The sequence below is a fragment of the Miniopterus schreibersii genome (genome assembly GCF_964146895.1).
Source record: "Miniopterus schreibersii genome assembly, chromosome: 15".
Lineage (NCBI taxonomy): Eukaryota > Metazoa > Chordata > Mammalia > Chiroptera > Miniopteridae > Miniopterus > Miniopterus schreibersii.
The window spans coordinates 39,416,011-39,442,038 of record NC_138115.1 but is presented as its reverse complement, the minus strand read 5'-3'; the positions used below and the strand labels follow the sequence as shown (position 1 = coordinate 39,442,038).

General features: G+C 42.8%; 1 protein-coding gene across 5 annotated transcripts in view; it reads right to left on the bottom strand.

The window, feature by feature from the left end:
* Positions 1 to 716: 716 nt before the first annotated feature.
* LRRC3B (leucine rich repeat containing 3B) overlaps positions 717 to 26,028 on the bottom strand; it is a 65,463-nt gene continuing 40,151 nt past the window's right edge. For all 5 annotated transcript variants that reach the window (XM_081160355.1, XM_081160356.1, XM_081160354.1 and 2 more), the window contains one exon: positions 717 to 1,977. In XM_081160355.1, coding sequence (XP_081016481.1) covers positions 1,029 to 1,808 — 780 coding nt within the window. In that variant the 5' untranslated portion in view covers positions 1,809 to 1,977 and the 3' untranslated portion in view covers positions 717 to 1,028. The remainder of the gene's footprint in view (positions 1,978 to 26,028) is intronic.

Below are 26,028 nucleotides of genomic sequence, written 5' to 3'. Positions count from 1 at the left end.
TACGGGTGCATTTTAAAGTATGTAGCTTTTATCTCTTTAAACCATAGGAACATAATGAGAAGACCTCAGTCTTTGGAGAGAGGAAGACTTGGTTCCAATTCAATTCTGATACTTTCTACCTGGCAGGTCAGTGAACTACTTTTACCCACAGTTTCCTCCTACATAAATGGGGTACAGTTGTCCCCTTTTCCTCCTGTAGTGAGGGTTTAGAGACATAATCGTGGTATAAAAATGCCTCGCACGGTGCTTGCACACAGCTGATGACTATTAGGACCGCCCTTTCCAGAATAGCTATTTCTGGGTTTTTCACACACCCCAGTTCACCAGAAGGTAATGCTGAAGACAGAATACTGTCTTTTTCTTTTCCGTGTTTCTAGAATAGAGTAGAAGTAGTGTGTTTAGCCATAAAAAGACCTTTATAGCTAAACAAACCAACTTTTAGATAACAAACACCCAGAGGCCTCCAATTGATTAAGTCTCTGCAGGACACCATACTGTGTATTCTCACCTGGGTTTACTAAGGCTCAGTGTTCTAGTCTGACAGATTCTTTACTTGGTAAATAATTCGGCTATGGTTCCCCAGTGTACAGTAGAGTTTAATAACACATCTTTCATTATGATTGTTCTTTAGGCTTGCAGGGGTTGTCTGTTTCTCTTTAAAGCAATGGAATGACTATACTGTTTTCTTGACCAATAAGTCAGTCTGTTTTCCATGGTTCAAAGTTAAGCTTTTATTTGGTTTTAAATTAAAAAAATAAATTTCGTTATTAAATAGTGAGATGGAGCTAAGTAATGTTCAGATAGTAGCTGACTTGGGACTATACCACTGGGGGTACAAGGAAGGGGTGGATCACCTAAACTAAAATCATTCATTGTGTTGTTATGTCTGTTAAAAGTTCAACAGTGGCATAATTCAAAAGAAACGGAGATACAAAGTTTTAAATGTTTACAATGGATGGGAGAAGTAAACCACTTATTCTACTGCAACTGCACACAAATTTCTTTCTCAGTGACAGTGAGTTTGGACACTAGACCACAGTGCTAATGTCATCGGGCTCATCTGCTTTCTTTTGCCTGCTTGGCAGGGATTTCAAGTATTCAAGGTGTCTGCGGGCATCCTCCTGATTTTGCCTCACATAGTACACCACATAGGAGATCACCATGGTGAACCAGCCAAACATGGTGACCAGCATGGCATAATCGGTAGTTTTTTTAGGGAGGTTACAAAGGTCAGCATCATTGGCAGCGTTGAGAAATGGTCTCCCGGCGTGTTCATCTAACACAGAAGTCTTACAGATGACATTGTGGGCCGTCTCGTGATTGGATGCCATGCTCCTCAGGACTTGCTGGAGAGTACAGTCGCAGTGCCAGGGGTTGTTGGCAATTCTGGCCCTGGCCTTCAGGTTATTGAAGGCATTTTTGTGCACACTTTGAATGCGGTTGTCAGACAAGTCCAGAGTCTGCAAAGTTTCAGCTACTCCTTTGAAGGCATGCTCATCGATAAACTCAATGCCGTTTTTGGACAGGTTGAGAACTCTCAGTTGATGGAGGTCCTTAAAAATCTCATTGGGAATAGATGTGATCTGATTGGAGTCCAGATACAATAAGACTGTTTCAGGAGGAAGATCTCTAGGTATTTCCTTGAGATTTGCATTGCTGCAGGTGACATTTAAACCCCCAGAGGAAGAACAAAGACAGCCCTTGGGACACATACTGGCGGAATGAAAGCACAGTATCATGAGAACAAAGCTCTGTAGGAGGAGACACATGGAGAGGGAGCGGGTCAGCCACAGGTCTACCAGATTCATGCTGGAATGTCCGCATAATCACAGGCCCATTCCTCATTTACTCCAACAAGCAGGCGTGGCAACGGTTCCAGCCCTGTCCACACTGATTTGTTGGTTTCCCTCGTGTGGGGTTCAAAAGGCTGCCACTAACGCATGTGTCTCTTCATCATTCCTGTCCTTGCTTGGATACCTAACGGAAAAAGAAGCAGATGCAATTAGCTCTTTTGCAAAGGGCGGTGCATTGCAACTAAAAGTGCTCTCAGGCGTCTGGCATCCTATGTGGGCAGGGGGTTGGTTATGCAGGTCATTCCCATTAATACCACTGGGAGTTATCTGGGTAAGGGGAGTCTCCTGTTCAAATCCCAGTTGCTGGGGAAAACCGTCAGTAGATCACAACGTTTCTGAATTATGCCACCTTGTTTTCAGTTGTGCAGAATTAGAGCAAGCAATCCAGATTTCTCTTGTCTCTACTGGTTCTTCTCCTGAACCCGTTCTACATTCTACGGCGGTAAAATTTAATTACACCTTTCTCCCTTCCTACAATAACATGCATGGATGCAGTTTAGCCCTGCATTTGGGCAGCAGTGAGAAATAACAATATTATTTCACAGGTAATGACCATAGATGGCAGTATCTGTCATGGCTTTTGAATGGATTTCCAATTTGGAATCTTTTCTCTAAAGATTCTTATTTAAAGTATCTTATTTGAATTAAGAAATGAATGAATGACTACATTCCAACCTTCACAACATAATGTTGCGAGGGACTGACAACCCAGAATCTCCAAAAGAGTAGTCTCCCCTGTGGCCTCCTGAGATTACATTATACCTGGGAGGATGCCCTTAACTGAATTTCCAAAGGATTCTCTCTTTGTTTTCTAAACAACATATTCCCTCCATAGTAGATCTTCAAATATGACACATACCTCCAAGCTTTTTTTTTAATATAAGATGAGAAATAAGAAATACTAGCTTCCACAGCTTCCCCGGTTGCCTATGTTTTTTTTCAATCATAAATACAAGGTGGGGCAAAAGTAGGTTTACAGTCATGAGCTCACAAAAGAGAGAGTTTATTCTTGTACTATTATTTATTAATTATTATATTATTTTCTATACAAACAACTGTACACCTACTTTTGCCTCACCTTGTATATTATTAGCGTTCGAAGGGGTCTCAGAAATTACAAAAATTAAGTAATATGAGCAGGGTTCTGAGCTTACTCAAAAGCACAGATGAGAATAAAGGTTAATCCTCAAAACTACTCTCTCATGTAGAGAGGACAGGCATCTTTGGGGCCAGTTTGTAGAGGGGGCAAGCGGACCTTGGAGAGATTATGTGACTTGCCCAAGGTCAAATAGCTTGTAGGTAGTAAAGAAAGTACTCAAGACAAAGGCATTGTTCTGACTCATTACTCTTGCAGCTCCTTCCACTACCTCCACAGCTCTCTTCCGAATCCATCTGTTCCACGGGGACAGTCAAGGTCCAGGGAGCACGGTTTGTTGTGATCTCTGACCCTGTCACGTTGCAGCCAGTCCCACCTGGAGGATGCCATGGCGTTCCCCTGACGGGGCTCTCTGCATTGCGTACAGAACCCATGCCTGACTTCAGCGGATTCTCTCTCAGGGTCGGAGACACGTTCATTCCTCTTACAGCAGTGAGCCAACAAACGTCTTCCAGCACGAGCAACAAATGACTTTCTGCAAACTTATCTTTTCTAAAGATCCCAGATGGATAAATACAGACGGAAATGACTCCAAATGTTACCAAACTCACAGAAGAGAAGATTAATGTGAGATGAAAATATAATGAACTGGGTTGTTAATCATGGAAAAAATGAGATTAGCGACAGCAGAGCAGTGCAGATGTGCTTTTGGAATCCTGAGTCCCTTAAATGCCAGAGAATGTTAAAGGAGGACCCCTAGGCTCACTAAGCCATCCATCAACAGCTCATTTCATTTGCAGTGAAATTTTCTCTTCCTTTCATGTTTTCCTTCAAAAGAGCATTGCATGGCATTTAGGAAGTGTAGTAATTGTCTAAAAGGGAGAGAGAGAGAAAAAAAAAAAAACCAGTATGGAGGGGAGGACATTCAGACAGGAAAGAGGGCAGCAGCGGACAAGCAAAGGATGCTAGTAGTACATGAGGACACAGGAGATGGGAGAAATGAATCTGATTAGAGAAAATAAAGGGTGTCCATGTCATCAAGCAACTTCCATCAACTGAGTATGTATGGCTAGCCTAAGTCCTGTTGAAAGGTGGGGAAAGGTGGGAAGCCCTCTCTGGAGGACACTCTATATTATCCCCGAGACAAATTAAAACTCTACCTGAAGAAAAGTGTTCTCTGATTTAGACTATAAGCTTCATGAAGGCAGGTATTTGTTTTGCCTCATGTAGAAACAACAGTAAACAGAAAGTTTACACACTGGGTTCGTATTCCAGCTTTAATCTTTATGAACCTCACTTCCCTTATTGTCATATAAAGATTTAAAAAACACCTAATTTCAAGGTTGAGTTGAGACTTATATGACATGATCCACTTGAAGCATTTAGCACAATGCCTAATAGGTACTTGTTAGCTATAGTTACATCCATAATAGATACTTGTTAGCTTTAGATACATCCATAATTCCTAGCACAGTGCGTGACATGTAGTAAGAGCTAAATATCTATTGCATGATTGAACCAGTGAAGTACTAAAGAATCTAGCTGTGCTTTTGCTTCCCTATGGTAATTACTTTTATTATTTTTTAACATAAATATTGGCTCATGAGATGTCTGTGGGTTTTACACCTCAACATGATGGTTTTGGGGAAAATCCTGAGTGCAGGCTCCTAGTTGATGAAAAGCAGAATGGAATTCTTTCTTAATAGGCTCCTCTAGACTTACTCATGGTTTCTCCAGAATGGTCAATCCAATGGTCATGGTTAGAGACAAGGAATGGTTAGGGCACATCTTGAGTTCTCCAGATCAGAGTGCAATCCCTCTTGAAAGGGAATCCTTCATGCCCCAAATGGTCCACCTATATACTGCATGGGATGCTTATTAGGAATGCAAATTCAGAGTACCCCTTGTATTCCAAGAGGCTGGACTCAAATGAAGCATTTCATTTTTTTCTCTATGATGATTGATAAAAGAGCAATAAAAACTTTTGGGGTTGGCTAGATTGCTGGGCTGCTGTGACTCAGCCTCTAGAGCCTCCACCCTTGGCCAGGACAAAGTGCGCCCTTGGATGTCCAAAAGGCAGACAGTAAGGCGAATGATATTGAGTCAAGGTCATCTTCAGCAGAGAGGATGGAAGAGCTGCCTGTCCCATCTATTATGTCGAAATACTATTTCCCAAAGAGACTACCATCTGGTCATCACCCTAAATTACTGGATAGGTCGACAGTGGTTCTTGGAACAGGAAGACATGGGGAGATGGGCCTCAGAGCAAAACAGTGGGTGTTCTTCTGATATAGGCTATTGTGCAGCAGAGTATGGGGCTAAAGGGAAGCCTGGAAACCTACAACTCCTTCCTGCTGTTTCCAGTCAGGTCTACCCACAAACCCAAAGTAGCAAACAAGCTATCCTGCTGGGGGGAAAAGGAGTGCCTCCTTACAAACTTAAGAATGAGCGGGTAGAACATAAAGAAGGCCCGAGGTCCCACTGCCTGTCCTGATAAGCAACAAGACCCAGCAAAGAGACAGAGCGAATTCGACAGCATCTTTCCTACTTCCTACCCCCCCCCCCCGCCTGCAATTCTCAACTCATTAGGCTTCCCTGTTCCTCTCTGTCACTCCCTTCCAACAGGTCTGGGGCGATCAGGGAGCGGCCGCACCTCTGGATGTGGTGTCCCGGGAAGAGCTGTGCCATTTTAGCCCTGGACCCACACCTTGCTCACATTTCCCCGTCACCCATGTTTCTGAGCTATAGGAATTAATGCCAGAATTGGGTGTCAACCATCAAATACTGTTTCCAGAAGGAAAAAAAAAAAGGGTGCCCTCAGTAGACTGCCCAAGAAGACTGTTCTTTCAGTGGCTGATCAACAATTGAGTCTTGTTTCCTGTTCCTTTCTACTCATCATTAGGGGACACTCAGGGCCTCTAACCCTGATGCTTTCATTAGCTCTTCTGAGATGACAGAGTGCACCAATTCAGAGAGAAACACCAGACACTCCAATTTCTTCCAATTACATCTCATGCAATTCTGCTACCAAACAGAATAATTTGGTTAAAAAGCAAAAAACAAAAGAAGCAAAGCAGGAAGTCCTTTTCAATTCAGAACATACAATTCAGATCAATGAGGGGGAAAACACACATAAATTTAAATAGTTAAAATGAAAACTTCTCTATGGCAAAAAGTAAGACCGTACACAAAGTGAAAGAACAGATGATAAAATAAAGGGCTTTAACACGCAGAAGTTCTTACAAAGAAACTGACCCTGTGGAAAGATGGAAAGGAGAGCGGTGTAAACAAATGAGCAGTAAGTCATATGAAAAGCTTCTCGATCTCACTGACAGGGAAATAAATTCAAATCAACGTGCCTATCATCTTGGTTTAAATTAAGAAAAAGATCTAACGTCAATAAAAGTGTTAAGAACTGAGCATTCTCAGGTGCTTGATAAGGGGATAAGCTGGGGACTCTTTCTATATCAGCAATTTAGGAAATCTACCGAAGATTTAAAATTTAAGAACAAGAGAGGTTGACTTGCACCGATGTAAAGTTCGCCAAAAATAACCACAAAAAGCAGCTTGAAAAAAAAGGTTCTTAGAGTGTAATCCCATTGGTGTAAAAGTTTTAGAAAGAAGAGGTAAATATGCAACTGTAGGTATGGAATTTCTGTGTTTACATGTGCAGAGACCCTTTCTAAATGGAGGTATAAGAACCCATTAAAAGTGGTTAACTCTGAGGAGTGGCACTCGGGCCGGAGGGGAAAAAGAATTGTCTTCTCATTTTATAGCCTCGGTATGGTTTGAACTCCTTATGGTATAAAGGTGTTTTGTTTGTTTTTGCTTTACAATAACGGTTTGAAAGATTTAGTTCAAAAGGAGAAGAAATCAGCTGGCAAACCAACCCAAATGTACACCTCAGAAAGCAACTTTTGAGCACATACAGGAGTTGGACAGTGGTGGCCAAGAGGGTCAAGTAAATGAGAAGACAGTGAATTTTTAAAAGCTGAACATGTTCCAACAAGAGAGACTGAATACACCAGTGGACCATCGTGAGGCCATATGGAGAAATAGAAGTCGAACTCACAGCCTGCAGCAAGCAGCCCAGGTCAGCCAGGTGTTGGTCAGTAACTGCCAGCTTTCCTGATGTCTGCCTCTGTTTCCAACTTTGGAGTAACCAGGGAGAGCCCTCTCTTCTCCCCTGGCCAACCTCAGAGGGTGCCTGCCGCCAGCTTCCCCACACCCGGAGCCTCCACCAGGGCATCTCTGAAACCTTTTCTTTTACCCTTGCTATTAAACTTTTACACTTTCCTTCCTGTGTTTGAGTCCCTGCCAAATGCAAGGGATTGTGGCTACGTTCCTTGCTATAAAAAGCTTGGAAAAAATGGCCTTTGCATGTTCTCATTTGGGTAGTGTTTGTTTATTTTCACAAACATTAAAGTTTGAGTACGTGATATTTTCAATGCAGCATTTCCAAAATTAGCCTTATAACCTGTAATAGAAATTATATACTTATTTTTAAAATATGCTCAGATTTTCTGTAAACTAACTATGGGTTGCATAAGCCATCGACGTGTGTGATTCTTGACAAAAATTTAGGGAGAGCTGGGGCTTGAATAATTCAGGTGAATGACTGTATAAGTGCATTTCTCTACTGCTGCTCATTGAGATCATGTTTGTAGATACAACTCCTGAATTCACATCTTAAGCACTGCAGCCTGCCATGAATTTTAGTTCTACATTTCTATTCACAACAGCTCTCACCAGAAGACTCTACCAGGAGAGCAAACTGGGCATACCTAAAGGTAGAATCATTTTCACCCATTATTACCACCCAGTCACATTCCTCCCCTGCCATAAATCACTAGCTCTTCCCTCCTGATTTTTCTAAACAGTTTTCATTTTTACCCTTCCTTCTATCTCTCCTATGTATCTATTTCCACTGCCTTTCTCCTATTTAAACCTCCAGCACATTATTCTAGAAGAAAGCAGGGAAGCCTTCCATCGGGACTGCCTGTGTGGGCCTTGCCCTGCTCCCATTCCCCTCTCATGTCAGGTTAAAGCAACACTCTAACCCTGTATTCCCGCTGGTCAAAACACTTTACTGAGCCCCTGTTGTCCATAACAGTCCTCCTGTTCCAATCCTATTTCCCACCACACTTCCTTACCCAGAACCGGAAACTTGAGCTCAATTAATGTAGATTAATGATTAGAAAGCCGATGATGAACGGCACTTGAAATAGGAGATTTATCAGAAGTCATCCTAACTGAAGAGCTCTACAGCTTGGAATAGTTTTCCTGGTTTCAAATCTGACTATGACCATGAGTCACTTAGGCGGACCATTACTGACAGCAGGATGATCATTTAGTTAAATACTCAGAAACCTAAGCATATACGTTCTTTTTCACAGGCAAAAGGAAAGAAACTATTATTTGTACAGTTGATCCTGGAAAATATATGGAGTTTGTATGATGCTGTCTTTTAAATGCCGTCTTTTAAAGGTTAAGGATATAAACTGATAAGGTAGACAGATACAGGAGAAAACTGAGGATCCTTATATTTAAAGAGTATAATCTCCTTGCAGGTCCAGAATTGTTTAATGCAGGGAGTTCCCCAAACCTCCAAATTCTCCCTTCTCTAACATCCTAGCCCCTACTATGTAATTTACCATTTTCTACTCAAATTAAAGACATCTATTTATTTTTTACTAGCAGACCATAAGATTTCAGAGGGTAAGGTCAGTGTCTTACCCATTTTTATGTTCTCACATTGCCCATGGTAAGAATTTAATAGATATTTGTTGAAATGAATTAGGACCCATTCTCATTTCATTATAAAACAGTTGTCATTTATCTGACATTTATTAAATGCCAGGTATTGATTAAGTAGTGACCTCATTTAACAGGATGGTAAAATTGAAATTCTGACTAGGTTCCTGGTTAAATGGATGTAGAAATCCAAAGTGAGGTGTCAAGCGGCCATGTGGAGGTTGGTTGATACATGTGCTGTGAATCCAACATCTCCTTGTCCACTTTGAGGGTAAAAAACCCTCAATAGATACCTATCCTGTCATCTCCCCAAGAAGAGGAGAGAGTTATTGCATGACCCCTGCTTGGGGGCAGAATGTCTTAAAATAAGAACCAGGTTGACTCATTGTTTGGTGCTTAAATTCAGTAATATTTTGATGTTGGGGTGAGCTTTTACTTCCCAAGTTTGTCAGAGAAGGGATGGGAACCTATTTCCTACATGTCAGATATGGCCACCTGGGGGAATGAGATCCTCAATGGAGAGTATCTTTTGTCCTGTCTCACTGTCCCCTAGGATTCCTTGGTAGGGCAGAAGGACTCAGCAACAAGAAACTGAAAGGTAGATGCTTAGATTTTGGGTAAGTGACACAGTAAATGTTGGTCATTTCTCTCGGTTGAGTGATTTTTGTTTTAAACACACTCCTGGACACAGAGCCTGTGCAATAGTTCTGGGCATGTGTATATAGACATCCTAGTGTTTGCTGGTTCTCTCAGGCTTTCAGAAGCTATCCTGCAAACACAAGGACAAACATCAAAAAGACAACTACAAAGACAGCAGAGTTTCTAGAGATTCAGTGAAGAATTTAAATGTCATGCCTTAGCAACTGTGATGAGACAGAACTGAAATAAATAACTGTGTTAATTCAGACCTATGGCCAGCATGTTGATACTTACAGGTTCACACCTGTTTTGTCTGCAAAAGGTTCCCATCAAACAAAACCTACTCTCTGTTACACAGGCATGAAGGGTAGAACCCCAAAGGACTGCCTTCTTCAATTTTATTTTGACCACTCACCCATCAACAAGCCTGCCTACTCTTGTGCTTTCACAGAAATTCTCACCAAATAATTCAGGCTGGTGCCCTGAGGCTGACCTGTGGACCCAAATTTCAATAAAGGTGAATAGAGAACTTATGTGCACTCAGATTATCTTTCCTTCTAGAACCTTATAATTTTTCCTTTCCAGAACCCCTGTCTATCAAACCAGGTAGAATTCCTACCCTAATTTTTTAGCAGAAAACAAATGGTGTATAAGTCATCCCCAACCTTCATGTAATTTGCCCTTGATTTCACATTTAGATTCTTCATTCTGTTAAGCACTTTTAAATTTCACTTTCCCAATGATCACAGGGGTGATCATGCACGATCAAAGTTTACCTCGTTTATTTTATCCTGTATTTTTTTAAAAAACTTAAGTCCTCCTTAAAGAAGACAGAATGGAAAAACCAACCAGTATCTGTAGAACAATAAAGTCATATGAAGAGCCTGCCTACCAGGAGGGTCATCAGACAGGCTGCCTTCTGTTTACATAACTATGCTAATGGATGGATGAGGTAGTCCTTTTTAGATTAATGGATTGGATATAGTCTAGAAATATTCTTGTCACTTCCTGGTCTCCACCTGAGTCTTCTACCTTCTCAGCTAAACATAGGCTTCTCCCAAATATAAGAAATCTTCCTTTCATAGCAGAGACTCCACAAAACAAAAAAGGAAGTCAGAACTAAGACTTACAGTCCATCTTTTCCATACTTAAGTTCACTGAAGTTCCACAGGGAAATGTGTGTCTTGATTTACCTCTGGGAATCACCCGGAAAAATTAACAGCTACCCAGGGGCTTAGCTCTTGGTTTGTGTCAACAACAAGCCAAATACAACTTTCCAAACTCATTTAATTGTCTGCAGGATGCAGTAGAACTTCACCTACCTCCTAGCTCAGACATGATACACCAATTTGTTTGTTTTTGATACTCCAGTTTAAATAAAACTCAATAGACAATCTCCATCCTAACATTTACTCCAGTTCAGTGAACCAACAAGCCAGGTAAGAGCAGCAATAAATAAGACTTGGTCCAGGCAAAGCTAAGAAAGTCAAGCAGTGGAGAGAGAGCCATTTCCAGAAAAAAGATAGCATAAACCTCAATCCTGTCTCTTCTAAATGCTTGTATAATTTTTAAAAAGAAGACCATCACTCCTCACCCCAGCACTTCTTTCCCTTTGTTTTTCCACTTCAGCAATTCCTAAAGTCATAAACGGGAGTATCGAACAGAAGAGAGCAAAACACCCATGTGTGGGTGAGTCTGTGGACCATCTGAAAGTGTTAGCTGTGGGAATGCCCACAGCTACAATGGGGCCAAGAACATAGTGGATGCTCAGGACGTGTCTGCCCAATGAAAGATTGGAAGGCTGAAAACACAGCAAAAGCTTCTCAAGAACCTAAGAGCATGATGGGGCAAGGGCTGAAATCCTGGAAGTGAGCCACCCTCTCCTTACCAGCGCAGACTTCTACCTCTCCCCGCCCCACATCCATATGGCAGTCTCCATGGAAATGGAGGAGAACAGAGAGCCACTAATTGTGAGCTGCTTCTTGTGCAATCAGGTTCAAGATCAAAACAGAAAGCCTCTCACACTGGGGAAATGAAGAAGGCAGCATCCAATTCATGAAAACCGGCATCGAGCCAGAGAATGACGCCTTTGCTCCCCACAAACCACCCAGGGATGGCCATGGTCACAGGAGGTCATGCTCTGAGATGGCGTGTTATTATTAATGTTGCATGGGTCCTGGTGTCCCAGACACTTGTTCATTCAAACCTGTGACACTGGCTTGGCCCATGAGTTCCAGAAACACATAGTCAAGACAGGAAGGTAAAGTATTTATGGGGAGCAAGTGGCAGAGAGAGACTGAATCTGCACTAAGTGGATTTTTCACTTTAAATTTGCCTGTACTGTGTCTCAGCTCTAGAAGGTAAGCCCGCATCATCAACCCCTAGGGATATGGAGCGTCTGAGAGTCTACAAGGCCTCCCTGTCCTCAGCTGCTGGGAACTCCCTGGAGGAGAGGCGACCATGGCAGGGCTGTAGACATGGAGCTCTCTCCAGCTGCAGAAACAGATGGCACTCATCCCATGATGGGGAAACCATGGCCTTGGCCACAGAAAGAGCTGATTCTTTTACTATCCAGTTAGTAGATTCTTGTCTGTTTGGGGGGATCCAAGTATGTCTGTTCTAACCGATCAATAATTATATACAGCAGAGGCTGTCCTTGCCCTTCTATAGCCACAACTAGGAGTGATTGAGAAGGCAGTAATTATGGGGGTAAGATGGAAATGGTCATATTCTCTACTGGTGCTGGCAAATATTCTCTGACAAGGCTGGACTTTTGCCCCTGGCACAAAGCAGCAGCAGCGACAGTTTTCTTGTGATCCTTTATCTGAAACATGTGCCTATTTTCTGCAGGGGAACATTCTCTTATCTGCTGACCAGAGAAGGACAAGTGCCTGGGTGTCTGGGTATGAGAATATTTTTAAAGGTTCACCCCTTTTCAATGAATCTATCACTGTAAAACTTTCATGTTTTGTCTTCCCAGGTGCACCTGGGGCACCTGAGCCTTTTCTGAGATGAGCGAGGTGGAAGCGTCCATGAGGTGTCCTTATAGTGTCAACAAAAGGACAGGAATCTTTCCAGAGGCCACCTGTGGAACGTCTCCTTGTTTGGTGGCACAGTCCAGTGGCCGCATGAGACAAAGCTGTGGGAGATAAAGGAGCCAGGGCGAATTCTAGATTATTCAAACTATGGATTATCTCATCCCCTGGACTCTCTTCCCCTTCCACCTGCCTCCCGGGCCCTGGGTCACTTTTACTGCTTGTTATCACAAGCACCAGAGGGAAGGCAGAGGAAACAAAGGGAGGTGAAATGCAAAGGAATCCACTGTGCCACTTGTTAGCAGCTCAGCTCCAAGTACACAAGGGGGGGGCGGCTGCAGCTCATCTGTGGGTTTCAGTTCTTCGTGCTATTTTGGTCCCCCCTGCTGCCAGGCAATATCGAGTGGGCTGCATGGAAATGATCTGTGGGATGGAAGAAGAAAGGAGGGGGGAATCTTTCTCCAACAGTAGCTTCTTCAAAGAAAAGGAAAGGGAATTATATGCTCAGTGGCAGCATGCCACACACATTAGTCCAAATTTTATTAAACAAACTCATGTTTGGAAGCATCTTATCCCCTCAGAACTAGAAGAACAGGGATGCCGAGACCACAGTTAGAGCAATTATAATGCAGAGGATGTGCCGATTGTCATAGCAGCACAAAGAAAATGAGAGTGTCCTTAAAAGATTATGTCCAGGACAGCAAAAGCAGGAACAAGCAAAGACTGTCTCAAAACCTTATATAATGAAAAGAAAGAAAAAATACATTAAGATGTTTAAACCCACTATCACCAACACAGGTAGGATGGCAGAGAGAGGTGGAACCTTGAGCAGAAGAAAATGTCTTCTCTCTGAGCTTAGGACACAGGAAGGGGTTGGACTATGGTTACCAAGGCCCTGTCCTGCTCTGTGGCGGGCACTGAGATGTGCCACCCAGGTGTCCTGCCATGAAGGGCTTATCCCAGCTGCTGGCAGAGAATTTTCAGCTATCAGACCCTTTGGGGATTGTCTCCATGGCAAAGAGTTACTTTGCCTTCTGGCCAAATGACTGACCACATCCAGTGACTAACCAATGTAGGAAGATAAAGGCCTGGCCACGTTGGCCTAATTTGGGTCAGCTCCGAAGGGCCTTTCTAGATCCAGGGCTGCCTGTGGGGCTGGCTGAGGCTACTGCTGGGTCTGCATCACAGCTCGACTTCTCCGTCTCATCCAGTCCATGTTCACCTCAAGGGTACTTCTTAATAAACCTTTTGTATGTGGAATCCCACTTCCAGAGCCTTCTCTCTTAGAAGCTCATCATGCAGTGATGACTAATTCTTCTTTATCCTGCCCAGGATATGTCTACTGCTTATCACTTTCGCTGAGCCTAAGATTCACGCTGGTGTATGCTGTTGGTACATACAAGAAGAGAAGCTATGAAACACATCAAAAAAGAAGTGCAGATTGGTGGGGAGAGTGGGGAACGCAGGAAAGAAAGAGGTTTTCAATGAGCCAAATGGAAACAAAATTTAATATTAAGAGAAACAGTGTGGAAGTAACCATAAGGAACATGGAGCGCTCGAAAGTCACAGCTACATCAGTCAAGAAGTGTTTATGGCATCGTATCAGGTCCAAGCATTGGGAAGAGAAGAGTGAAGGGCACAGCAAGGCGTCTGCCTGGGGAAGGTAAGGGGCATGGTCTGTGTGAATCCCCTACCACAGTGAATCCGCTAATGGGCAAGCAACCTTTTCTTGGCTAAACCGAAGAACATGATATTTTCTATTGGGGGGAACTGCTTGCAGCACCATCTCAGAGAATGTTTGCCACCAGATAAAGATATCAATAGCAGAGAGACCGGACTAAAGTATTGATTGATCTGAACATACTCCCCACTGAATGTCATTAGACACAGCCTTTAGTCCCTCCGTCTGAGAGGAGTAAAACAGAAAACAGCTCACTCAATGGAGATTCATGAAACCAAGACCTTCCTGAATTGGCTTAGAGGAATCTTCCATCAACTGCACTTCCTAAGACATTTAAGGCAGAATAACATGCAAGTATTTTTAAAACAAGGTGAATACACATACCTGTATACATGCATACACATACACACGTATGTGAAGTCTACCACCGCCTAATATTAAAAGGGAAAAAGCCGGCTGTAGACTAGTATGCCTGGTAGTATAATTCCATTTTAATCAGCAAGTATGTATATGGCATCAAGAACTACATCTGATAATTTCGCATTTACTAACTCACCTAACACACATAACCACCTTTCAAGAAGTTTACAAATATAGTCCCCATTTTCTAGGTGGAAAACCTGAAGCATAGGGAAGTTAATTAATTTGCCCAAGGTCACAGAGTTAGCAAGTGGTTAAGCCAGGAAGGGAACTGCTCTCTCTCTCCCATCAGCACACTGGCCCTTGCAAAGAGGAAGCATAGCGACACCACCTAACATCTGGGCGACGTCTTAGGGTTCGCCGCGTGTTTTACAGAGCTGTGGCTCTCGGTACAGTGCTTCACAAAGTTTTCAGTGCTACTTCTGGAAAGAAGCAGAATTGTCTTTCTCCCCTCTCTTTGAAGTTAGGTGTGGCCATGTGATTGCTTTGGCTAATGAATTCTGAGTAGAACTTAGGTGATTTTTATTTTTAATACTTACCTGAGGATAAGCTCGTCACTGATTCCAGAGAGACAGGAAAAGAGACGGAGAGAGAGAGAGGGAAGAAGGGGGAGAGAGAGAGAGAGAGAGAGAAACATGGATGTGACAGAAACATCTATCAGCTGCCTCCCACATACACCCCAACCAGGGATTGAACCTACACCCTGGGCATGTGCCCTGGCCGGGAATCGAATCCCAGACCCTTCCATGCACAGGATGGCGCTCCAACTAACCAAGCCACGCTGGCCAGGGTGAACTTGGGTGATTTTAAGCCCCTCCCCCCTGCAACCCACCCCCTTCCATCTTCCTGGGTCAATGAGTAAATGGGAAAAGCAGATACCCTCACGGATTCATGCTGAACATATAGTGCGAATGAAATAAACTTTTGTCTTTTTAAGCCACTGAAATGGGGCTTATTTATTACTGTAACATTACCAAGCCCATCTTCACCATTACAGTTGCTTAACCTCTTTCCACAGATAAAGAAACAAAGGTTCAGAGAAGTTTAATGACTTGTCCATGGTCAAATACTAGTAAGATGGAAAACCCTTTGACAAGCAGAAATTGAGGGCCAAGATCATTTTAGAAAAAAAGAACTTGAGCAATGTCAAGAAGGCAAGAAGGTATATTTGAGCAAGTGCAAGTATCCAGTGTGTGGGGGGATGTTAAAGTGCTTACCAGGGTGGAATCAGAGTGCTGACTACCACACGAATACGGAATTCACTGTCAACTTATTAAACACGTTTATAGGAAGTCACCAAGAGAACTGGAGCAAAGGACCAGAAATTGTCAGAGAAGAGATAGAAAAGTGTAAGCAGAGATGCAGCATGTGCCATGGTCAAGGCCAAGACCTCATCAAGATTTACCTACTGACCGACCCAATCCCTGGTGCTACACGATCCTTTCACTGCCACACAGACTGAGACGCAGACTTGCTTTCATGGGAACCCGCTGGACTGACCAATCCCATGCAATCTGCTTTCACCTTTGGGTCCTTGGGCCCTATCAGAAAATGCACAGCCTTCCCAGAGAGGGCTGGAACTTTCCCAACTTTATTTTTAAAAAGAGAAAGAAAAAAAAAAGATTGCAAGGGAGTGTTCATCCAGCCATGATCTTGACTCAATAACCAGCAAGCCATCTAAGCTGGCTGATCCGCCAACAAAAATGGGACAAATCTGCAGCTGACAGTCCAGCCAGAGCATCCTGGGACAGTATTGAGAGGAACAAGCCTGTAGACTAAGGATCAGCCAATGCCAGACACCGCCATGCCTGACACTCAGAAGAGCCCAAAGAGCTGGACCAAGATTTGACTGGCTAATTGCTGGAAAGTTAGAACAAAGGTTTATTTATGGGAAATTCTGCTGCAGGTAATTTAGGAAAAGTGAGTGTCCAGCTCTGCGTAAATGAGCAGGGGGATACAAAATGAACTCTGGCCAGGCTGCTCCTGGAGCCAGGAGCACTGAGGCCTATTGGGCTGCGGAGTGGTGGAAGCTGCGCTGCTCCGAAGAGGCAGTGTTTTAGGAATGGAATCTGGGGTCGGCTTCGCTGCTTCCATAGGGTAGAAGCCTCAGGCACCTCTGGGTCCGCGTAGCCACGGCCCTTGCATATCGGACCTTCAGAAATGGCTGTGCTTTCACTTCTGATGCGGATCCTATGGCCCCTGGTGGGGCTCCACCATGCCTCTCTCTGCTCCTTGGGGATCCAACTCCCTGTGTATCCTTGCCAACCCCTTCTTCATTTCTCTAGACCTTTCAAGACCTTAGGCTTGGTGGAAACCCATGGGGCCCCAGGAACTGCGATGCTGAAACTGCTCGATTCTGGCTTTGCCCACATTTAGGAGTCCAGCTGCTGGCGCTGCACCTTACCCAGCCAGCGACGTGACTGCTGTGACTGCCATCCCGCATCAAGCCAGTGTTTACCCTGCCCCTGTGGGTATGAGCTGAACTGCTGACTCCTTCCTTCCTGGATGGAGCGAGGGAAGCCCTATAGCCTCCTTCCTTTCCCTTTCCCAGACCCTGGCCTTTCCTAACCTCCTTCCATTTCCAAAAGGTATGGCTGGAGTGTCAGCATGCCTTGGGACTAAGTATGATTAAAATATAAAAGGTCTCAAAATTGAGTTGCTCGGGTTTAACTGGTATATAAAAAAAATGAAGACAGATTGGTTTTGCATGACATTTTTTAAATACATGCTGCAGAATGCCTGTGTGAGAAACACAGGGTGTAAATTAGGAAATCTCAGATCTTGCATTGTTTTGGGTAAACACAATGGAGAAGTGAAATAAAAAAGAGAGAGCTAACTGCTGGAGGAGAAAGGAAAACAGCAATCTTTTGATGCTAACGTCCTGTGGGTGAACACCACATGCGGTACCGATGGGAAGGCAAAGCAAAGAAGCAGCCCATGGGGTAATGACACCCCCATGTGAGACCCTGAAGTGGGGGGGGGGCTTCATGAAGGTCTGGAGGGGGCTTTAAAGTGAACAAGGTCACCACCAAAGAGAATGTTTGGTTTTTCTCCAGGCTGGGGACTATCTTTCTGGTGGCACCTGGCCAGGAAACATATTTTCCCATCTCAGTGACAGGACTTCCTGGGGGAAAATAAATAGCTCTTCCCACCAGGAACAAAAGCAAAAGGTAATGTAGTTATGCAGTGAAGCAGGTGACTAGGGAGCAACCAAAGAAGTTCTCTCCTGCAGGTGACAATGCGTGTACGCCGAGGCGGAGGGGCGTGGGGAGCAAAGCAGAGAGAGGAAGCAAACTTGAGAAATTTTAAGGGAAAGGTGGCAGGGATGAGACACAGGCTACCTGTAAAGGGGGTCTAAATCTTGGGAAATGTCTAAGAAAAACAAAATCAGCACGAAACCAATGGGCTGGACACAGAGGAGAGGCCGGCTGGGAAGCTCCTGCCTCGTCCTGAGCGAGAAGAGATTGGGGGTGAACAGTGCAGCTTGGCTACGGTGGGAAAGGGATCTGGTGAGCTGCTAAATCTGGTGAGCACTGCACATACTGATTTATTAAATGAATTGTTTTCTTTCCATTTTCAATTCCAGAGCCTTTGCCCGCTTCTAAAATACTTTTGTTGATACCAGGTTCATAAAGCATCTCAGCTGCAGACAGTGACTGCCATTAATGACAACGCGGCGGTAACGATAATTAGGATTGCCCTGGGTGACATTTACTGAGTCCTTACTTTGGACTCCATGCCTTACACACATCAGCTGGAAGGTGGGAACCACTATGGTTCCCTTTTACAGATGAGGAAATCGAGGCTCAGAGAAGTTTGCTCGTGTCAGCTGCAGACCCAGCTATGCTGACTGCGGAGTCTGAGCTCGTAAATCTTGGGGGATGTTACCTCTTGCTGTGCAGAAGGAATGGGTTCGTGCCGATTCTTTTCTATGAGACGGTGAAGAAGGAAGTTTTCACGTGCTACCAATGGGGTCTCATAAATACATTTTACTTAGTCTTGATTTTCAAATTGAGTTCCCTGTTATAACTACACATTCAACATTACACTTAACCATAAAACCCACACCTATAATTTTTATGTTCGTTAGCACAATTTAGTGCAATCCCAAAGGGCTGACACTAGGATATATCTGCCTAAAAGAACTTCCATGTGCACAAAAGAACAAAGAAAACAGGACCAGCAAGTGCCAGTGAGAATAGAAACTCTGTATTCATGACCTCGCTTTCTAACCTTTCCCTAGCTCCCTCACTCCTTCAAAAGCTGTATTTTTAAAGGCCTACCCCAGACCACATTATTTAAATTGTTTTGTGTAGTATGTGACAAAAATATATATTTGAGAAAACAAAAGGCTAGGTTTTCTCTTCTCGGTCTAATGTCACCTTTGGGTTGTAGCTTTCAAAGGAATATGCTATGATTAATAATGAAGTAGAAAAGATAAAGCCATAGTTCTAAATTAGGAGACTTTTCTGAAATATTTGGAAAACTGTGTTTTAAGATATGCCAAAATAGGTCCCCCCTTCTGGGCTGGACCATACTTTGATTCTTAAGATGACAATGAAACAAAAGATCTTGGAGACCGAGATGGAGGAGCCAGCTAGAGTTTGCCAAATGCAATGCCCAGACAATTTTTACATGGGCTTTGGCATTCTGTCTGAAAGCTCAAGAGGTCAATCGTTTGACCAATCAATTCTGGGCTGCTGCAGAGTAGGAGCTGCATGGGGTGACATAGTGAGGCTTCAGGAAACTAAAGAGGTAGCTTAAGTATGACATTTCTGAGCTACCCTTCCAACAAACGGATAAGATGTAAAATCGGGAAGTTTACAATCTCTGCCCATGGCATTAGATCTCATCCAGAAGAAATGCCATCCAAACTATTTTTTATTTTAACTGTTAAACAAAGACATAGTTTGTTCTTAAGTAGATTAATGAGACATAGTTCAAAAGTACAACTTAGCAGGATCCTTAAACATAGAAAGTTCAAGTAGAGCATGTACGAATGCAGTTCTCTGTTAGCAAATATTTTTTTGTGGAAAAGTTCTTGAGACCTTGGGACAATGATCATTATTTATTGATATCTGGATTAACGTATGAAGAAACAATTTTTACATAGCAAGAACCAGGAGATTCAGATTCTTATGGGAAATTTCCTGAGGTCTCCTAGCCATTTTATTTAATAGTAAAGCTCTGTACATCGCTTTTTCAATGAGAAAAAAAAAAGACTTAACTATTAAGTACATTTGACATTTCTTTCACAAAAACAAAATAGCTATTCTAAGCTAGAATCTGTAAGTTATCAACTATGTAACTTTCAGCAAGATACTTTAATCTCTCTGTACCTCCGTTTCCTTATCTGCAAAATGAGGACAACAACTGTCCCTACCTCAAGATTTACTCATCTGTTTCCACAGTCATTCTCCTAATTTTCTATTTGACTCTTAAGTAGAGCAGTAAGGACTTGGGATCCAAGTCCGCAGGTGAAATGGAAGCGAATCTCATGTGGGCCAGGAAAATTTTGATATTCTTGCAAAGGTAGTGCTCAGAGCGTCCCATTCATAGAGTAAAATAATAATAATAATAATAATAATAATAAATAACTTGAAGTGAACTGGATCCTCAGAGTAGCTATTTTCTGCACTCTGACAGACATTCCATGGATGTCACCTGTGTTACTCTAATAATACATCCCTGAAGTTCTAAAAGAACGGATTTTCACACTGGATTGTGAGGGGTAGGTGGTAAACTGGTGCCTCGTTTTCTAAATCATAGCTTCCCCTCCATAAAGCCTGCCTCTGGGCTAGGCCTTGCTTCTCTTCTGGGCCTCTGGTTAGGGAGCGGCAGTGGGAGAGCAATGGTCTGAGGTTTGAAATAAGGGATCCTGGATGAGGGTGCCAGGGATTTCTTTGTGTGTCTTGGGTTTTGGGATGGAGAAGAGAGCAGCCCTTTAGAGACAAAGAGGATGTGGAACGCTACTGTAGGGAAAGAATGTGCCAAGTGAAACACAACCACAGTGCGCCCCACTCTTAGCACAGGTATTGCTGCATTCTGAGTCAGAACAGTTCCCCTGAAAAGGGAATATTCATCTTAGCAAATAGTAATGGCATCCGTTCACCCAACCACTATTTATTGGGAGTCAACTATGTGTCAGGCACCGATTAAAGAGCTGTGGATGCAGAAATAAATACAACAGCACAAATCCCTGCCTTCACAAGACTATAGACTTCACACAAGCAAGACGGGCACCACCTCTGTATTTGACAAGTGGGTCCTATGTCTGCATCTTAGTGACCACAAGGTATCGTGGAGAGAAGAAAGAGCTCGAGGCTGCTGGACTTGCAGTCCAGGCTCGGCAGTGTGATTCTGGGCAGATGACCTAAGTGCACTGAGATTCTGTGAACGTACTTCCAAAATGAAAGCAAGACCATGTGGTCTCTCATGCATCTTCTTTAGCCTTCACATGTTAATTATAAATACAGGGCGAAGATACTTTCCTGTTCTGGCAAGAAAATCTTCAGGGCAATCAATAAAGAATGCTTGACACCATAGATATAAGATTTGTAACATCTTAACACTGTCCCACACACAGTTTCCCCAAGAAGCCCTCTCTGGGGCTTTCATATGTACCTAAAACAACTTTTAAAAATCCTCATCTGGCCTCTCATCCTATTGGTCGCTCAATCTTGGCTAGTAACAAGCACGTGTTTCATGTGTACAATGTGCTTCTTTGGAATTATAGCATTATTGTTCTTACATGCTCTGAATAACTTTCAAACGTCCATGGCATTGGCACAGGGGTGCTCCCAGTGTCCCTCAAACAAATGCCGACTGTCCAATTGCTTTGACTCACAAAGACCATCCCTTCTTCCCGTGCAAGCTCGCCAGCCTCTCCAGAGGGGCCAGAACCACAGTCAGGAGCCCACCCCCCGGCAGTCATGTTAGCTCCATGACACACACATATCCTTCCCCCTCCTTTGTGACCATTGCCAGTCACTGACCCTCCCTCCCTCAGACTCATCCCCATGTGAAAGCTCATGGGAAATGCAGTCTCTGCAGCACAACACCTGTGACTAAATATTTTTTATATCAACCTACACACGTTCCCACTCTCCCCAAAGGAAAGCTCGGTGTTCTCGCTCCTGGTGTGATTAATGCCTCATTTTTGTGTAGTACTGAACAATTTCCCAAGTGCTTCATGCATGATATTCTCCTTCTTTGTTCAACATCCCTATGAGTAAGGTGGACAGGGTTCTTGTCTCTGTTTTGCAGATGAGATTAATGACTCATCTTCATGACTACTCTGTGATGGAGCTGGAACAAGAATCCTGCTCTCTGACCCGAGATGAGTGCCATTTCTGCTTCACCATAACACCTCACCAGCTCCTACTTTATACACAAACACCTCCATGCCACACATCTACCCAGGGGGCGCCTGCAGTGCAGCCAGGCTCCCTGCTTCCCAAACCATGCTGCTAGACCAGTGTTCATGGACATGCAGAATTTCAAAATTACACCAAGAACTGATAGAGAGTTGCCACATTTTATTTTGCCAGCTACCACCATTATTTCCTAAAAGCAGTGACACCTTTTAAAATAAGCAGGGAGACATTTTAGAATAAGGGCTAGTCTTTCCCAAGAAACAACCATTAAACCATTTTCTCTCACTACTTAAAAAAAATATGATTAAATATTCAAGTTTAAAATGCAGAAAAAGAAAAACAATTTTCCTTTAACTACGCTTTGTATATAATTGCTGACACAGGTTTATCAATTTGAATATATATATTCAACGATGCAAGAAAAAACAGTTATTCCAATTAATGTCATATCCTATCAATATTGTTATCAAACCTCCAACTTCACAACGCTGGCAAAAAATGGAAATGGCACTCGCTGGCGCTTCTTGACACAGCTTGGAATATTCTGGGAAAACGGAAAGAAGTTGAGAATTCGTTGTTTCCAGGCCACCACTTTTTCCGACCCTCTCTCTCTCTTCTCTCTCTCTGGGGCGCCAGGAAGATAGTGGGTAGTCGGCAGAGTGTGCGCCTGACTGAAAGTAGCAAGTGCTTCAGGAAGGGGGGTGCAGCACCCAGAACCTCTGCTGAGACCCAGGGCTGCTGCCACGGCCTGACTTACAGCCCTATCACCCTGTCGGTGGAGAATTCATCTGATCCGCTGTCACAGGCACTTACGTTGTAGATTGATTTTAAGAATCATTGGCTTTGGCCCGGCCGGGCGTGGCTCAGCAGTTAAGCATCAACCTAGGATCCAAGAGATCGAGGTTCGATTCCTGGTCAGGGCACATGCCCAGGTTGTGGGCTCCATCTCCAGTGGGGGGCCTGCAGGAGGCAGCCGATCAATGACTCTCTCTCATCCTTGATGTTTCTCTCTCTCCCTTTCCCTTCCTTTCTCTGAAATCAATAAAGATATATTTTTTTTAAAAAATGAATCATTGGCTTTGTTTACACACAATGCTTCAACGTCCTCATTTTATTTTAACAAAATTACGTAAGTTCCTACTGTATGGTATCTACCTTTCTACAGAGGTATCTACTTACAGTATATGCACCAGAAATCAGGAGGGAAGAACTCCAAAGGGGAGACATTCTACTAAAGTACACAGAAAAGATACATCAAAGACTATAAAATGATGAGAGAGGGGTTCTTGTCCTTTCCACTTGTGATATCTCAAGGTGTTTCCACTTATTTCAAGTCTAGTCACGGGACATAACACAATAGCTGAATATAAAACTACTTTGGATCTATTTTTTTTTTTTTAATTTTCAACTACAGTTGAAATTCAATATTATATTAGTTTCAGGTGGCTAGACACTTACGCAACTTACACAGCGATTCCTCCAACAAGCCTAGCACCCACCCGGCATCACACACAGTTATTACAATATTACTGACTATGTTCTCTACTTGGTACTTTACATTTCCATGACTACTCTGTAACTTCCAGTTTGTACTTCTTAATCCCTGAATCCATTTGAAATTGTACTTAAGCACATGCTATTTTATAGTCAGAAGGGACACTGGACAGGACTTGGTCCACGTTGAGATTCAGGTGTCAGGCCTGGTGACTCTTCACTGAGAAGGCTGCTGTCCCATGAGCTGAAGCCAGGATGGGAACAATCTCAAGAACGTATGACACACTAGAAAGGAGAGCAGCCAACGAGACTCAAGCCAGGAAGCAAGACTGAGGACACTACTGAACCCCACCCCATGCCAGGGGCCTGGGACCGCTGGAATATTCTCTTCTGTCTATATCGTAGACTGGGGATGGGTATGGAACAGGCAAGAAGTCACTAGTAGGTATTTGTATCCACCCCACCCTACTGCACTGCCCCTTTTTCTGAGTCTGCCACTCAAAACTTCCCCAAGCAGCTGAAAAAACCTTAACAGAAGTGAATTTTCATTGTACTGTGGGTCAACTCTGGAGCCCTATTTTTTTCCCCTATCTACATATTTCAGCATTATTGGGTTTTCATCTCACTCAAAGTACATCTAACAGCACGGCACTACGGTTACTGCTTGAAATAAAAACTTTAGCATAAAAGAAATAGAAGACTGCATAAGCTCAGCTTTAGATACTTCATGTTTTGGTTTTTAAAATAATATGTATGAGCTCTAGAAAAAAATAAAAGCCATCTATGTGCATGTTGATTTTTCTTGATTTGATATTGGTGCAGAAAAGATTACTCACTACAGTAACGGTCCCTCGTTTGGACTATTCAAGAGTGATCTCTAAGATTCATCTCGCGTGATAATATTTACATTTGTCGAGGCTAGAACTGAAACTCCAAGTGTTATGAGGTGGGGTGAGTGGAGTAAAACTTTTGAACAGTGAGTAACCCTAGCCTGCCACCCAGCATCCTCATTGTATGTGCAGCCCAACTGGTCTGTCATTTGTACAGTCACTTTGATGAAGTGATAAAAATATTGTTACTCTCCAGAAAGTGGCCCCTAAAGAAAGTATGCTATGAAGCTGTTTCTCAATTCAATTGTTCAAGAAACACTTGGATATATAGTATTACAAATGTATTATTTGTAATACAAAAATGTATTCTATTTCAATGACACCAATCTTAAGTAGCTGCGAATGTAGCTACCATAACGTGAGCAATAGACTTGGGGCTCAGGTTGCAGTCTCTGATAGAAGCTGGATAGTACATTTGAGATTTTATGTCCAGCACCTATAGGCTCACCAGGATGGAGGCTGGGAGCAGAGACAAGCAGGAGCTTCCAGTCCAGAAAGTGGATGGTAGAACTAATGTTCTTTATCAACGGCAGGCGGTCTTCCTTAAGCAAGCACCTAGGTGAAGGGTCTTCTCTTTATGATTCTTTACAATTAACTTGAAATTATGGGGAGTCATTCCATATGCCTGTATCATAATTAACTCTTATAAAACAGTTAAGAACTGACCTAGTGACTGAGGAATTCAAATAATGAGTAATCGGACAGGTGACCGAGCTTGGCCTGGTGCAACCAACCTGTCACCACCTCCCTCCCTCCCCATAAATCACTGGCTCTGATTTCTAGAATATTACATAATTAAAAGCTGTGTCCCTCTTCCTTGATATCTTCTGCCTGCCCTTTGAAAAATCATGATTATTCTCTTCAAAATGCATTTTGTTTTCTGAAAAAACTTACTCAATTTTAAATTTGAGACTTGCATTTGAAAAGACAGACATTGCCAGAGGAGATATCTGTTTATCTATCCATATATATATTGTATTTTATGTATATATGTATATATTGAGTATAATATGTACACTTAAATAAAAACACTTATGTGTGTATATATTAGATATTTTATACTCAATTTTTTCCTGTAAATTAAAACATACAGAATGACATAGTTGTTTAACCAGAAAGTAAGTGTGGTTGTTTTTTTTTTGGTTTGTCTGTTGTTTTGGTGGGATGAACATCTTGGTTACTGGACAATTTATTTCAGTGACTTGAAGCCTAGAGCTGGAGAGAAGGCGAGTGCACAGTCACCGTGCTTCCGAAAGGTCTATAAAATGAGTTTAACAATGAGTCATTGTTCCTTTATTGGGTTTTCAATTTTCTAGCAAGAAAACAGATCTTGTGTTTGAAATCCACCACATTTTAACTCTTGGCCTTTCTGTTAGGGAAGGATGTGAAGCTCAAGTTTGCAAACATAGAAGAAAAAAAAATCTAAGACAAAAACTCGAAGGCCCAGAATGTGGTCCTGGTTAAAATAATTTGCTTCATATCCCTGAGACTCAATTTCTCTATCTGCAAAGTGCAGCTAGTCTTGATATGCTAAATATAGAAATTATTTTTGTAAGATACATGAGAAGAGGGCTGGGTCCCCTCTCCCACTGCTGAGCACACTATGACGAAGCTGGCATAGTATACGGTGAAGGCGCATTAAAAGAAAGCATTGAAATATCAGAATTCTCTGACTAGTCCTGTCTATGTAATAATATAGACAATAATGGTTCTGAGCTTCTATTATGTCCCGAATATCACACTGAACTCTTTATGTAGATTACTTTTTTTCTTTCTCCTAACCTCATGAG